Source organism: Tenrec ecaudatus, chromosome 4 (genome assembly GCF_050624435.1).
Source record: "Tenrec ecaudatus isolate mTenEca1 chromosome 4, mTenEca1.hap1, whole genome shotgun sequence".
Classification (NCBI taxonomy): domain Eukaryota; kingdom Metazoa; phylum Chordata; class Mammalia; order Afrosoricida; family Tenrecidae; genus Tenrec; species Tenrec ecaudatus.
This window is the reverse complement of record NC_134533.1, coordinates 183,814,186-183,830,213: the sequence shown is the minus strand read 5'-3', so window position 1 is coordinate 183,830,213 and position 16,028 is coordinate 183,814,186. Positions and strand designations below refer to the sequence as shown.

The following is a 16,028-nucleotide window of genomic DNA, read 5'->3' as shown; positions in this document are numbered from 1 at the left end:
CAACACTGGCAGACCCCGGGCAACACTGGCAGACCCCAGGCAACACTGGCAGACCCCGGGCAACACTGGCAGACCCCAGGCAACACTGGCAGACCCCGGGCAGCGGGCCTCTCGACAGTGTCCTCAGGGCTGTCGACCCTGGAGAAAGGTGTGCTGTTTGGAACTGCTACGTGTATGGGACTTCGTCAGGCAATGACAAACACCTAGCACACTCCTCCCGCTCTGGCTCTGCGCTTGGCAACGTGACCTGCTTTGGCCAATGGAACAGGCCCCACTTCCCACAAGCAAAGGCTGACAAAGCAAGACTCGGAACCAGCTGGTCTCAGGGCAGTAATGGCTGGCAGAGTGAAAGCAGAATGGACCCAACGTGTAAGCTGTGGGTGCCCGGGAATGATGACCAGAATGGGGAGGGGGATTATGAGTCAGCACCGTGCTAGAAGCTTAATCTCCCTCTTAGAAAACAAGGGCCGCCTTCCGTTGGAATTGGAAGCAGGGATCGCGCAGCAAGCACTTCGGTTTGAGCGCGTGATGCTCTCTAACGTCCAGGCGCGAGTCTGGTCTCCGCACGAGGTTCCGTCAAGGGCTCATTCCAGGGCGCCAACCCCTAGCTTTCCCCATTCTGGTTACTGCCCCGCTTCACTCACATTAAACAATTCGAGTCTGTTCCGATGGAGCTGTTTCAGCCAAACGGAGCTGGTTCCAAACGCTGGGGGGTGGGGGGTGGGGGGTGGGAAGGGTAGGGGGTGGGGTTATGCATTTCTGCGTTCTGTTTGAAGCGGTTGTCCTGGACGCAAACACACACCTGGGACAAATTGCTGAAGGGGTATGAGAGATACAGGGAGGAGAGCCAACTGGTCCCCACTGGGCCATCCTGAGCCAGCCAGTGCCCACCCACTTTGCCATCCAAATCCCCGGCTCCTGAGAAATAACGCCTGTGTGTTGCTTTATACTTGGGGGTGTCCCATTCTGCAACATTTGCGACCATAAATCATTGCTGCCAAACCGAACCGAAGTCCCTGCCATCCAGATGGAACGCGTCTGCTTGTTCAGAACGATCTTTTGCTGTGTTAGAATCCAGCTTGACAAGAGTAAGAGGAGAGACTGATGGGAGAAGATAGGGGCCCATTGGCTGCAGATGCTTGACCAAATAGAAATTATTTTCCAATAAGGCTGAGAATTAAAAAAAAATTTTCCCAGCATTTTATAGAGCATGCTTAAGCAACAGCAAAAACAAACCTGGCTTGCATCATTGATAGAAATCTGTGATCAAGGCATTTCTTTCTCTTTGTTTCTTTCTTTTCTCCCAGGGCTTCAACTTCACGGTTCTCTGAGTATCTCTGTGTGCCGCAGGCGTGTCGTGGTCACGGGGGCAGAATCGTGTACTGGGCAGCGCCTGGCTTCTTGGCTGTCGGTTCCACCCGCTGTCATAGGAGGACAAGACTCCCTGCAGGGCCCTCTGCTGGCGGGTTCCTCAAGAAGGGCGACAAGGGGGAGACGGGACAGGGGTGCAGTCTTGGAGGGGACAGAAAAAGATAGGATCTTAAGGAATAAGGAGCAACAATCATATTGGGAGTATTTTTCCATTGAGTGGGCCCAGGTCCTCTGATTGCGACCTTCGGCTGTGCGGAAACTCAGACCATTCTGCAGAAACGTGGACTCTGCGGGAGGGGGGCCTGCAAGGACAGCTCTGCCATTGCTTGTTCTTTTGTTCTGAATGTGTCCGTTCGCCTAGCTCACCGTTAGGATGAGAGAAGGCAGGAAGCATTCCATCAGGACTGGCTAAATGTCAGTAAGCCAAAGGCACGGGGAAGATTGTCCTTTAAATGGCCTCAGTTCCCTGCTCTTTCAGCAGCCTGCGAGCAACTAAAATATCTTGAAGTGCTGCTCGCTAAGTGTGTGCTTATTCAAATGCACCTGCACGCAGCCGCAGTCCTTTCAAAGGTGCCCTTGGTCAAAGCCAAGGGCCAGGGATGAAAGAGGCTGGCGGCACATTCGTTTTGAGGAGGTTGGGTACGTCTTCGGAATGTTTCGGAGGGCACTGGTGATGTCGGGGGGATTTCATGTCACCGGGGACCCTATGGCGGGCGGCCTCCTGCGACTGTCCTGAGTGGTGGCCTTTCAGGAGACAGTGCTGGGCTAGCGCCAAGGTAACTGCACCCTGGGATGCCATCTGGTTGGCTGCTTCCTGGAGATCCAGCAGCCTCAATCGCCCAAATGCCTTGGATGCTCCAGGAGCCACCCGTGCCGATGGCTCAGGACCCAGAGCACACTAGGCAGGCCAGGGCCAGAGGCTTCAGGACCCCCTGCCATCTAAGGGCTACCTTCCAAGTTGCAGTACTTACTTGGGAGCAGACCTGCCAACTTGCCTTGAGCAAGTTTGACTTTCACTTCCCTTGATTCCCTCCCTCAGTGAAGTGTTAGGTTCACCCCATCTCCCTGGCCAGGAGCCATCTTTTAGCCAGTTCCGTTTCCTCCCGAACTGGCTGGAGTGTGAGGCAAAGACAAAGCACGCAGAGGACAAACATTCCCTTGCCATGAAAACCTTCTGTTCTGGTTCAGAATCCTGGTTCAAAGGGCACCTGGAATGTAGCAGAGCTCAATCACAGGCTAACACTGTCATTCCACCAGGGACCTGACTTACAGGTTTGGAAACAGGGCTTGTTGAAGGGGGCGTAGACATTCTCTGAACATGTTCTGTGGGACCCGGGCTTGGCATGCTTATAAAATATTGACTAAAGTTTCATCCGTGTGGCCATCAAATCAATTGTAATCATACCCCGGACCACTTGACTCTCTGCCAGAATAAGCCGATCATCATTTTCCAGAGAGACAAAACCTGTCGCTGTACAAGTGACACAGAGGCAGCCTTTAACAGTCACACGGCTCCCGTAACTCACTTCTGCTACCTGGGTGTCACGCAATGCTTTGTATTAATTAAAAAGTAACGGGAGGCAGGCCTGCAGCTTCTGGAATAATATTCAGCTGTCAACTAAGAGGAGTCCATTTACTTTCTTGATGAAATCAGCGAACTGTGTTTTAAAAATGGTGATAGCTCATTGCCGCCTGTACTAACGTGTAGCACAAACTCCAGTGTACTTCCACGCCAAGGAGGCTGATTTTAGGGGGGTGTGCTTCCTTTTTACACGCCACAACCACCCATGGACCCCGAGGACATATTAATGCCCAATGTCCACCATCAAATTCACCGATGCATTCCTGTGTCTCTTGTGAATCTCAAACCAGCATTACAGTGGGGATGGAACCCACTCCAGCAGTCGTAGCGACACTATGCAGTTCCGCTGTAATGATACACTTACGAATTCCTTTATCACAAAGCTATTTCCTGAGACATCGTGTCTTCTCATCCATCTAAAAAATAGCATTCAAGAGTAAACATACTGTTAGCAGCCCAGTTCAAATTAAAAAAACAAAAACAAAACCTCATTTCCACCAAGGATATTTTCATGATCAGTTGTTGACACAGAAGAATTTCTTGTTTGGACGGAACTGCCGCCAAGCCCCTGGGGCCAGGGTAGAGAAGCATTGCGCTTCCTTGCTTTGGCGCTCCTCAGAGAAGCAGCTTTAGCCCAGGTGTCATTGTGTTGCCTCTCCATTTTATTTCTGCACTCGTGATTATACATCACTAACAACAAAAACAAGAGGTCAACGATAAAAGCGGCTTACCCAGGAGTTTTCCCTGTCTTCAGACAGAAACCAAGCCATTTCTAAAGCCACCCATTTCTTGTGTATTGTTCAATCATTAAAAAAGAGAGAAAAAAAATAGTTTCCAACTGAGTAAACCAGCAAAAGGAATGCGTGACCTACATGAATACTTGCAGAATTGACTCAACAACATTGTGGTATAGATGACGTCTAGGGTTCTTTCTGGGTGTCAAGAAGCATAACCTGTCGTGAGTTTTAGATAGGACCTTAATTCCTAATCAATGATGCCATTTGGGTAGATGTCATCACCCAAACCTCGTGCTGTTGAGTGGATTCCTGCTCATAAGACCCCATAGAACAGGACAGAGTGCAACTATTTCTAAGACTGTAAATCTTTACTGGCGTAGACAGCCTGATCTTTCTTCTGTGGAGTGGCTGGTGGTTTTGAATTGCTGATTTTGTGGTCAGCAGCCCAACGCAAAACCCACGACACCACCAGGGCTCCTCCACTTCCTAGCAGTGCTTCTTAATTATGCTCTGCTTTAGAATGCCTAAGTAGACTCTGCACACTGTCCAATGCCATTCCAGTTTCCACCTCAAACTCAAGTAGCAGAAGACTCCCCAGGTTTCTGGAATCAATTCCGGAGCATTAGGCGTAGAGACCATGGTGCAATGCACTGACGGTCTACAGCTAGCCACCACACATCTTAGTGTGTAGACAGTCTTAGCAAGTGACAAGCAAATGCCCCTGCTTCCGTGACTTCCATGAGAATGGAACATTTTGCTTCTGAAAAGCAAATTAAGGTCTCGAGTACACAGATTCAGATACATGGATCAAAGCAGAAGTAACTGAAGCATTTGTGAATCAAAAGTGATCTGGGAAAGATGGTTGATATTTCCCACCATCTAAATAAATGTTCAATTGTTGGGAATTAGCTGAATCCACAGGGATTTCCCTGCACAATAAATAATTAAAATTTAGGCAAGAGAAAGAAAAAAATGACTTGCAATAAGGAGCCGATTCTGACGCCTTCAAAGCTCAAGGAACAACTTCTTTGTGCTAGAAGACGGGTCAGGGAGCCTACAATAAAATTAGGAGAAGACATGTTCCTAGGTTGAAACATAGAAAATAAAGGGGCTTTTGAAAAGCTGACTTTGTGTTGGGATGGAACTCTATGCATAAGATGGCGACTATAGCAAGTCCTTTTCCACCCCGCCCCCTCCCACACACCACACACACACACACACACACACACACACACACACACACACACACACACTTTGCTCTGAGAAAGCTGGTCATGTGCTGGGGAAACCCTGATCCAGTGATAGTGATAAACAGGAAACCCTATAGTTGATTCCATTTACATTTTCAAAGGCAGAATGGTCCGATAAAGACATTCTCTATTAGATCAATTCATCTATCAATACAGTATTGCTGCATTTGAAGCTGTGTCGGAAAAGGAAATTGAATTGCCCAATTTTGCTCATTCTTATTGGCTTCTATCAGATTAAATGTCAATTGCACAACCAGTAAGAGTGAGATATGAAGATGTCTCTCCTTTCCAATTAATCACAGCTGTATGCATTTTAAAGACACTTTCTTTCCTTGCCAATATGTGAGTGAATGGCTTTGTCCTATCTTTCTTCTGCAGGTGTTACTACTTGAGGAAGAAGTTTATCAGACAAACTTGCACTCCACCATTTGGCTTTGTTTCTTTCCAAAGTCCTAACTAAAAGTCACACTTTGAAAGTGTGCCCCCTTCTGGGCCTACGCTCTCTGCATGATGTGAAAATGTGCCTTAAGGGGTATAAATAATGGTATTGCAGAATCAGGTGAAGTTGGAATCCCAGTGATGTTAGACCCGAGCAAATCAACAAAATGACAGCATTCTGATCACGTGTGTGGACTTCACATCTAGATGGATGGGCGTTGGTTTGAAGGCTCAAAGTGAAATTATTCACAGCTACATTTGTATGTACCATTAATGTACCACAGTGCATTTGCAATAATTAATTTGGTTTAAATACAGAGATTCACTGGCAATCTGCAAAGGTGTTAATGCAGTTAAAGGGAATTTGGATAAACACACTATTTTAAAAGTAAGCTACGGGTTTCCTTTAAGAGATTTTCTCCATGTCTTACTGTACTAAAGGCGGTGTTTCAGCTACCTCTACACATATCAAGCCATCACACTAAAATTATATGAGTGCAAATCACGATGAGAGAATTCGATGAAAGTAGACCCTTAACTTACAGATGACTAATTGTTTAGAAGAAAATATCTGCTCTTCTAGCAGTTAGAAATCATTTGATAGTGAGGTTATTTCTTGGCGTTATACCAGAGGTCAGTTAAAGAAAGGAATTTTGACCCAATAAGCATTAAGCCAATCATCAGAAATTCTCTCCATATCAAACTAGTACACTGCTTGGCATATTCTCATCTCCCTTTCTGAGGCTTATTTCAACAAATAACGAAGGAGATTATATTTTATTATATAATTTATTTTCATTTCCATTTCCCAGATTTAAACAATGTCAGTCAGATAAGTATGGAGGGACTTAGAATAAGGAAGGTTGCATCTCTTTCGTAGGTTCTACGAACTCATCAAAGTGCCCTATAAATACTATACGTTTGATTAGCAGCAAAGCAGTAGTCTAATCAAAGCCTCCCATCCATACATTATATACATATGCATGTGCGTATATAGACACACAGTACATCCACATAGTGTATTAGTCCAAGTTACATATGACTCCATGACAGGTGTTTCCAGAGGCTGTGCAAGGTTATAAATACTGTCTACACTGTATCACAGTTCAAACCACAAGCACCAAGTGGTTAAGAGAGCCAATCCCTTTCATTTGAAAGAAAGAAAAATCAATTGCATATGTTGAATTTCTTTTTAAGAAAAATTTGGGGATACAGTGAATCACCCAATATAGTACTCTGGGTCATTTAATTTTCTTTTTACTTAAAACTATTTTTATACATAAAAAGGCTAGATGCCTTTAAACAAAGTTTTAGTAAACCTGAGTATAAAATATTCTTTTGAAAATATAACAAACTTCTTTTCCCTTTTTGTTTTTTAAACTCGAAAGACAGTCCTGTGAGGAGTGGGCGTTCCTCCCAGAGAGGAAGTGGGCGCATCCTCTCCCAGGCAATGCCTCCTGGGGAAATAGCCCCCAGCTACTGCAGCTGCCGTATTGCCCAGGACTTCAGAAATCCAGAAAAAGGTCCCACATGTGCCCTGCATCCTGGTTTTTCCTCTTCCACACCCTTTATCAGCAGCAGAACCTTTGGGCATCCTTCGATGGTGGCTGAAGTCCAGAGTTTGAACGTCACTGGGGCAAAATCAAGTCCATTCCAAGGCACTGCCTTCATCTTTTGCCCGGGTGATTTTTGGTCCCCCATGGATAGGAGTGGTACCTACATGATTCAGAAGTGAAAAGAGTGGCCAGTTGTCACAAGATTGTAGGTTCACACAGTCACTCTAAACAGCTGTCGCTTAGGCGCACGAGAAAGCCATGCAATCACAAATTATTAAAAAATGTTTCTAAACATAAAGGTATAGTTTTAGAAATCAGAATAGGGTCTTTCTCAAATGACGAACTCAATAGAAACAGCTATCCCTTTATGATGGGAATTTAAGTACCTAAGTGTACTAAAGTATCTATCATGCCCCCAACATCAGTCGGTAAAAGAACTGTGTTTGCACAACGGTTAATGATTAGCTGCTAACCCAGCAGTCAGTGGTTCGAACCCACCAGCAGGTCCACAGGAGAAAAATAATCTCCCACAAAGATGACAGTCTGGAGCACCCAAAGGGGCAGTTCTACTTCATGCTCATGGGCCCCTATGGCGGCACAGAGCCCTCGGGCCACTCGTCAGTCGGGGAAGCAGGACTCAGCAAGTGGACTCCATCTGGTTGTTTTTATCAAAATACATTCAGCATGATGAAATAAAATATTAATGTGAATGCCAAATATATTTTACAAGTTGACATGCTCATCTTCTCTTCTGTCTGAGCTCAAACAATGTCGCCCTCACAAACAGCAGTGATAACACGGCACGCTAGGGTTGTATCCTTTTAGCGAGTTAGCTAAATGTGCATGTTCATAAAACGCAGTTACTAAACAGAACCCAAAACCAAGCCACTTACGTCAGTGAGAGTTTTCAAGACAACATTTTCCTATGGTTATAACTCACAGCAGCCCCAGTCAGCCGTGCCAATGATCAAGAATTACAGCCCATTTGTGGAATGGTTACAAGGTTTGGCAGGTCTGTTTGTCCTGCTATTTTCTTTACATAACTTTCCTCCTCTCAACCAGCCCTACCTCTTCTTAACAGAAGCCCAGAAGAATCTCCCATTTTGTTAAAATAGAAATCTACCAATCCAATTTCTACCACTTGTCAGATTTTGCTACTGTGGTGTCTTGTTGATTCTGGACACCATAGCAGAGCTATTTCAAACATCAGCAGGGTCGCTCAGAGTGAACAGGCTTTGGCAGAGCTTCCACAATAAGAACAGACCATAAAAAAAGGAATTGACTATCTTTTTTGGAGGCATTTGCCACCTCAAACTTCATGAATAGCAGCAGAACATAGTCCAATATAATGCTAGGAGAGGGCTGGCACTCGGTGAACAACTGAGGAGGAGAAACAATCCCTAGCAGAAAGCAACGGGACCCACAGTTCTGGGGGAACATGGGGGAGGAGGAGGTGGGAGCAAAGGAGGGGTCAACAAACCCAGGGACAAGAGAACAAGAGATCTAAAATCGATGGCAATGACGGTATAGAATGCGTGGTGGGGTTCGATCAAGTGCAATGTAGCTGAGAGGAAGTACAGAGAGCTGAATTAAGGTTGAACATGATAGCGGGGCAACAGGAAAGTAAAAGAAATAGAGGAAAGAACTAGGAGGCAAAAGCCATTTATAGAGGTATAAATATAGGTATGTATATATGAGAGGTATAAATATAGGTATGTATATATGTAAATATATTAATATATAATGACAAATCTATGTACATATATATGTATATAGGTTAAGTATTAGGGTAGCAGGCAGACATTTGGCCTCTACTCAAGTACTCCCTCAATGCAAGAACACTTTGTTCTAATAACCTGGCATTCTGTGATGCTCATCTTTCCTACAAGATCGCTGAAGACAAAATGAGTGCATAAGCAAATGTGGTGAAGAAAGCTGATGGTGTCCAGCTATTGGAAGATATAGCCTCTGGGGTCTTAAAAGCTTGAAGGTAAATAGCCATCTAATAGGAAATCAATAAAACCCACTTGGTAGAAGCACACCAACTCATGTGATCACGAGATGTCAATGAGATCAGGTATCAGGCATCAGAAGACTCAACACAAACAGCCATTTTGATGCAAACAAGGAAGTTTAGAATGAAAACCCAAAACCCATCTGTAGACAACTGGACAGCCCCTCACAAGGAAGGATGAGACAGCCAGAGTGCAGTATAGCACTGACAAAACACACAAAATTCCGCTAGTTCTTTAATGCTTCCTCCCTGCCACTATCATGACCTCAGTGCTATCTTACAAATCTGGCTAGACCAGAGCATGTACACTGGAACAGATAAGAGTTCTCAACACAAAGAATCCAGGACAGATAAACCCCTCAGGAACAATAATGAGAGTAGTGATACTATGAGGAAAGGGGGAAGGTGGGGGAAGAAGAGGAGAAAGGGGAAACCAATTGCAATGATTGATGTACACCCCCACCCTCCGCCACACACACACACACAGCAGATGAACAATAGAAATGTGGGTGAAGGGAAACAGTGGATGGTGTAAAATATGAAAATAAAAATAATTTATAAATGATCAAGGACTCAGAAAGGTGGGAGGGTGGGGGAGGGAAGGAAAAAAGAGGAGCCTATACCAAGGGCTCAAGTAGAAAGAAAATGTTTTAGAAATGATGATGGCAACATATATACAAATGTGCTTAATACAATTGATGTATGGATTTTTATAAGACCTGTAAGAGTTCCCAATAAATTGATTTATTACATTTTTAAAAATATGACTGAGGACAAGCTGCCTTCTCAAAGTAGAGTGCAGTGACATGGCTGGAGTGCACCCTGCACTACTGAAGCCTTTGGAACCTCCCTTTGCTTATGGGTGCTAATTCAAAATGCAAAGAAATAGTAGCAAACATTTACTAATAATTGGACCTTAGAATGTATGAAGCATGAATCTAAGAAAATTGGAAGTCATAAAAAATGAAAAGGAAATTCATAACGATCAATATCCTAGGCTGAAATGGACTGGTCTTGGCCATTTGACTAGGACAGTCACATGGTTTACTCTGTCAGGAATGACAAACTCAGGAGGAAAGGCATCGTATTCATCATCACAAAGGAAATTTCAAGATCTACTCTTAAAGTACAATATCCATCTATCTATAATATTTATCCACATATAAGGAAACCCAGTCAATACAACTATTGTTCACATTTATGCACCAACAATGAAAGCTAGTGATGAAGAAACTGAAGATTCTATCAACATCTTCGTTCTGAATTTGATCAATTGCAATGCAAAAGTTGGAAATGAAGAGAAAGGAACAGAGTTGGTGACAGAAATAAAGCTGGAGATCATATGACAGAATTTTGCAAGACCAATAACTTCATTACAAATACTTTTTTCCCCAAAAAACAAAAGGATATTATACACATGGACTCCCACAGATGGAATACCCAAATGTCAAATTGACTACATCTGTGGGAATACATGATAGAGAAGCTCAATATTAATAGCAACAACAAGGCTAGGGGCCAACTGGGGAAGTGACCATAAAATGCCCATATTTAAGTTGAGCTGGAGGCTAGAGAAAATTAAACAAATCTATGAGAACCAAAATACAAGTTGAGTCTATATCACCCGAATTTCGAGAATATCTCCAGAAGAGACTTGATACATTGACGATTCAGGACAGGAGACCCGATGAGCTGTGGGATGACATCCAGAACGTCATATGTGAAGAAAGCAGAAGGTCAATAAAAGTACAGGAAAGAAAGAAAAGATCAAAGTGGATGTCAGGGGAGACTCCAACTTGCTCTTTATAGTCTAGTAACTAAAACAAATGGGAGAAATGAAGTAAAATATTTGACCAAAAAACTTCAAAAGCTTGAAAAGACAAGTATTATAGTGAAAAAATATAAAGACCTAAAGTTAGAAAACTAAAAAGGAAGAACATAATCAGCATCTTAACTTGAAAGAACTGTAGACAAGATTTAAGCCTTAAGTTACTATATTGAAATATTCTACGGGCAAATTATTGAATGATGCAGGAAACATCAAAAGAAGATGGAAAGAACCCACAGTCACTGTACCAAAAAGAACTAGTCAATATTGAACCATCTCAAGAGGCAGGTAGTACACGATCAAGGACCAGTGGTACGAAAGGAAGAAGTCCAAGCTACGCTGCAGGCATTCATTAGTCAAAAACAAGGCCACCCAAATTGGCAGAATACAAATTGAACTGTCTCAACCACTGACACAGCACTAAAGGCACTCCTTGTTTATGCCAAACGATTTGGAAGATAGCTGTCTGGATAAGTGACTGGAAGAGATCCATATATCTACCAAGAGAAAGTAAAGATTATTGAACAATATCATTGCTATCGCTTGCAAGCAAGAATTTTTCAGAAGCTTCTTCAACAATGGTTCCATAAGTACATTGACATGGAGCTAACAGAAACTCAGGTCACATTCAGAAGAAATCATGGAACAAGGGATATAACTGCTGATGTCAAATGGATCTTGGTGGAAAGCGGAAAATAACCAAAATATATTTACTTGTGTTTCATTGACTATACAAAGACATTTGACTGGAGGGATCATAACAAACTATAAATAGTGTTGAGAAGAATGGGGACTCCAGAAATCCTATGTGCTCATGTGGAACCTGTACATGGGTCAAGAGACAGTTGTGTGAGCAGAACAAGGGAATACTCGTTTTCCCCACACTTGTTCATTCTGTATGCAAATAATCAGAGAAATTGAGCTATATCCTGAGGGCGATATCAAGATTGGAAGAGGCTAATTAACAGCCTTTGATATGAAGATGATATACCCTTGCTTACTGAAAGTGAGGAGGACTTGAAGCACTTGCTGATTAATATCAAGTATTTCAGTCTTCAATATGGATTACATACCAATATAAAGAAAACAAAAATCCTCACAATAGGGCTAACAGGCAACATCATGGTAAACAGAGAAACGATTGAAGTTGTCAAGAATTTCACCTTGCTTGGATCCACAATCAATGCTCATGGAAGCAGCAGTCAAGAGATCAAAGGATGTATGCATTACATTGGGTAAATCTCTTTAGAGCATTGAAAAGCAAGGATGTTGCTTTAAGTTGCCCCTGACACAAGTCATGGAATTTTCAATAGTATCATATGCATATGAAAGTTGGACACTGTATAAGAAGACCAAAAAAGAATCAGTATGTTTGAATTTTGGTGCTGGTAAAGATCACGGAAAGTACCATGGAATTCCAGAAGAACAAACAGAACTGTCTGGAAGAAGTACTGCCCGAATACTCCTTAGAAGTAAGGATAGCAAGCCTTTGTCTCATGTACTTTGGACTTATCAAGAGAAACCAGCCCCTGGAAAAGGACCTCATGCTTGATAAAGCAGAGGGGCATGAAAGAGGAAGATTCTGGACAACATGGATTGACACAGTGGGAGCAACCTCAGACATACCAGCAATTGTTAGGATGTCACGGGACTGGGGTATGTGGCGTTCCCTTCTGTTGTACATAGGCTTGCCATGAGTTGAAACTGGCACAATGGCGCCTAACAACATCCTCTTTCTCTCACCATTTTCTGTTCTTAATGCAGCATTTTATGCCCAGAATATTCTTCCTACCCAATTGTCAAAGCGGTCTCTTTTTAAAAAGTTATTTGCACAGCTCTAGAAACTTTTTCAGAGAGAGATAATAGATAAAGGCTTTATTCTGCAACTCTCGTTTTGAAAATGTCACCTGTCTCTGCCCTTCCCTTAACTAAGGCCCCACATCCTGAGCTGAACACATGCCATACCTTGAACTCACACTTTAGTTGCCACCTGGATGCTTTGCAAATGCATGTGTGGGCTTGGACCAACAGTCCTAGATTTGCATTTAATTAAGATCATTTAATAAGGGTTGGCAATGAAGATGCCATTGACAATTATGATGGATGACGATGACAAAGAAAATAATAGCAGACCTGCTGGACCCTGGTTGAGGATTTAAAGCAGCCTTCTCTACTTCTATCCACATAGCTAGGGCTCAACTTGGACAAGCAAGATAAATAGAGGTCTTTCTTACAGAAAAGCCGAGTCCTTAGTATGTTAATATATGTTGAGAGTCTCCAAAAATGAAAACTTGTACACCCAGCACATGCCAAATCTATTTGGTCATGAACTTTTTTCTGGGATAATTTATTAATATCTTTGATAATATCAGTCATTCCATTGAACCTATTTGAAGAAATACACTCTTAAGTCTAACTATATTTCATGAATATCCTGTCATATTCCGTCATCTCCATCCTTTGACTGTGGGAAATCAGGACAGTAACAGCTGATCTGACTGGCATCTGCAGTTCGGTGTTTCTCATTTGTGGACTGTCGAGTGCTCCTAAGTGTGACCTGACATTAAACTGAAACAATTCTAATCAAGCAGTGGTCTTAGGCATCCTCTGGGGGCCTACGATATTTTACTGGTAACCTGTAAGGAATTTTCCTCTCAAGGTAGATTTTCAGACTCTTACTGCTATTAGAATCTAAAACCATGGGCTGTGGGCTTTTTAATGGGTGATCCATTTTAATTTGGGGCATTTTTAAAAAATTGGATGTCATATCAAACTTGCATTACTTAAACCTACTTAAGTTTTGCCTGTACCATCTAGTCATAAGTCCCAATATAACTCTGAATAATTGTGAGTCTTCTTGATTATGCATCTGGTTATCTATTTATCATAATAAGGCAAACTTATGATGTCTTTTGATAGAGGAACGTTGGCTTGGGGAATAGTAGTATTGGAGTTTTTCAAACATTAATTATGGTAGAGCAGGATAAGATTAGCCATGCACTGCAAAGCATGACTCAAATGACAGTTTTTAAAAGGGAGGGGCAGGTGTGAGGAGGAGTCCTGTAAAGCTTTGCTTAAGGTCTGGACAGATCTGGATATTCACTGGTATTTACTCTATTTGCAGCAAAAATATGAAGCCTTTCACTGCCCATGAGTGTGAGTCTGTGAGAAAATGCTGATAAAATGACAAGAATGACCTCCATTCCCACGAGAGGCCAAAGGGACTTGAAACAATAAAATGCTGCTAGTCAAGAACATAGCCATTGATCCTCCCCAGGTAAGGCTCCAGGAGAAGGTGGAAATCCACAGTCACTAAAGGGATGATGGGAGGCGTGGCTGCGGAGGCTGTCATTCCTGTGAAAGATACGCCTTTGGCCAGAGACTGACTCATCACTTCTCTGCAGTTACAAATCACAATAGAACTAAATTTACAAAGGTAGTATTTTGGAAGTAGATTATGAAGCCTGAAGAGCAAGCAGTTGAATAGTCGTGTGTGTGATTCATAAGAATAAGTCATTGAAACAGGAGGAGAGAAATTGCTCAGAAATTGAATTAAACTCAAAAAAGAATCAAATTCCCACGTAATGGCTGAAACCGGCTGTTCTCGAAACCTCTCTCCGGCACCACGGTTTCCAGTTTTCTTTGGAGAAACTTCCGGGTCTTACACACTGGTCAAGCTCCAGGTGGGGTGGCTGGAAAGGTGGTAAATTCCCTAAAGCACACAAGACTGCTTTGAGAGAATCTACTCCAGAGTCAGCATGTTTCCTAGACAACTTCAAGCCACACAGGAGGAAGCTGATGGCCGTGGATGCCTAAGACCAACTTGAGGATTCAGGATGGAGTAAGATCCGTGGGAAAGTCAAGTTGTAAGGAGTAGACACTGTCAATGACCATGTCCCCCCTCACTCAGCACTTCAAGGCATGCTTGCCCGTCATCCAACTGCCAACCTGTCTTTCTTTTCCGGAAGACATTCTCTGGCCTCCGGGGCCAGCTTTGCCCACATGGGCAACAAGCCAGAATTGCCAGGAAATCAATAACCCCCTAAGGGCAGCCCTCAAACGGTGACTGGTATAAATTGGAGGATAAAGATGGAAAGTCCCTCAGTCCTAGAGTGGGACTGTATTCCACACTGAGAAAGCTCTCTCCGATTTTCCAAGTGAGGTCAAGCTTTGATTGTCCAAATCAATAACCGGCTAGATGTTGCGGTGTGCCACCAACTCGATTCTGACTCGTAGTGAGTGATCATGTGTGACAGAGGAGGACGGCTCCCACGGTGTTTACTCTGCTATCATCTTTATAAGAACGGGTGATCAGGTCTTTTCTCCCACAAAGAGGTTGGTGGGTTTGTACTACTGAGCAGCTGCATATTAATCACACTCACTCACTCACTCATTCACTCACTCACTGACTGCCATCCAGTCAACTCAGACTCATAGCAACCACATAGGACTGGGTATAACAACCCCTGTGGGTTTCCAAGACTGTACATTTTTACAGGGATATAAAGTCTTGTCTTTTTTCCTCTAGAGCAGCTGGTGATTTTGAACTGCTGGTGGACCTTGAATCCATGCCAAGAGGGCTCTGGATTAACCCTCTGATACACTAATTGCATTCAAACACCTTGTGCCCAACAAAGTGCCCCCTCTAGTAATTAATATAAGAATCTAGAGATGGGTTACATTGATAGCATAGAGTATATTTTTAGAATACCAGTAACAGTTATAATATAGGATAATACACAGTGCCAGTAAACAGAAGAGTCTTACTTAGTTGCAAGTAGCAACCAACCTGTTTTAAGTCTTGCTGAGTGAAACTTGTCAATTCCCAAAGGACAAATATTGTATGGGAAGAAAAAGGAAATCAAGACAAAGGCTTTCAAACCGAAGGGAACTGACTTTTGAAGTTACCAGGTGGGCTAGGGCAAGGGAGGGGAGCCAGAGCAATAGGCTAGTGATCTGACTTGGATGAAGGGAAAGATCCTAACCCACAGAAGGAGAAGAGAAATCAGAGGAGCAGCCGGAAGGGTAAGCTACGGGGCTGGAGGGAGAGCGGAATTGGTAAGTCATTTAAACCATTGGAATACAAAATTGGTGTTGTGGAATGTAAAGCCTCATCTAATCCACAATCAAAAATTTTCCCCAAAAAAGGGAAAGAAATGTTTGTTTCGTTGTATACCTATTTTTTCCTTCCTAATTATTCTATAAAAATAACGGATAGGTTTCAGGGAAGGAGATCTGTGTTTCTAGCTCTT

At 43.1% G+C, this 16,028-nt stretch overlaps 1 protein-coding gene across 2 annotated transcripts in view; it reads right to left on the bottom strand.

The window, feature by feature from the left end:
- Nucleotides 1-6,191: 6,191 nt before the first annotated feature.
- NEK10 (NIMA related kinase 10) overlaps nucleotides 6,192-16,028 on the bottom strand; it is a 268,659-nt gene continuing 258,822 nt past the window's right edge. For both annotated transcript variants that reach the window (XM_075547136.1, XM_075547137.1), the window contains one exon: nucleotides 6,192-7,094. In XM_075547136.1, coding sequence (XP_075403251.1) covers nucleotides 7,046-7,094 — 49 coding nt within the window. In that variant the 3' untranslated portion in view covers nucleotides 6,192-7,045. The remainder of the gene's footprint in view (nucleotides 7,095-16,028) is intronic.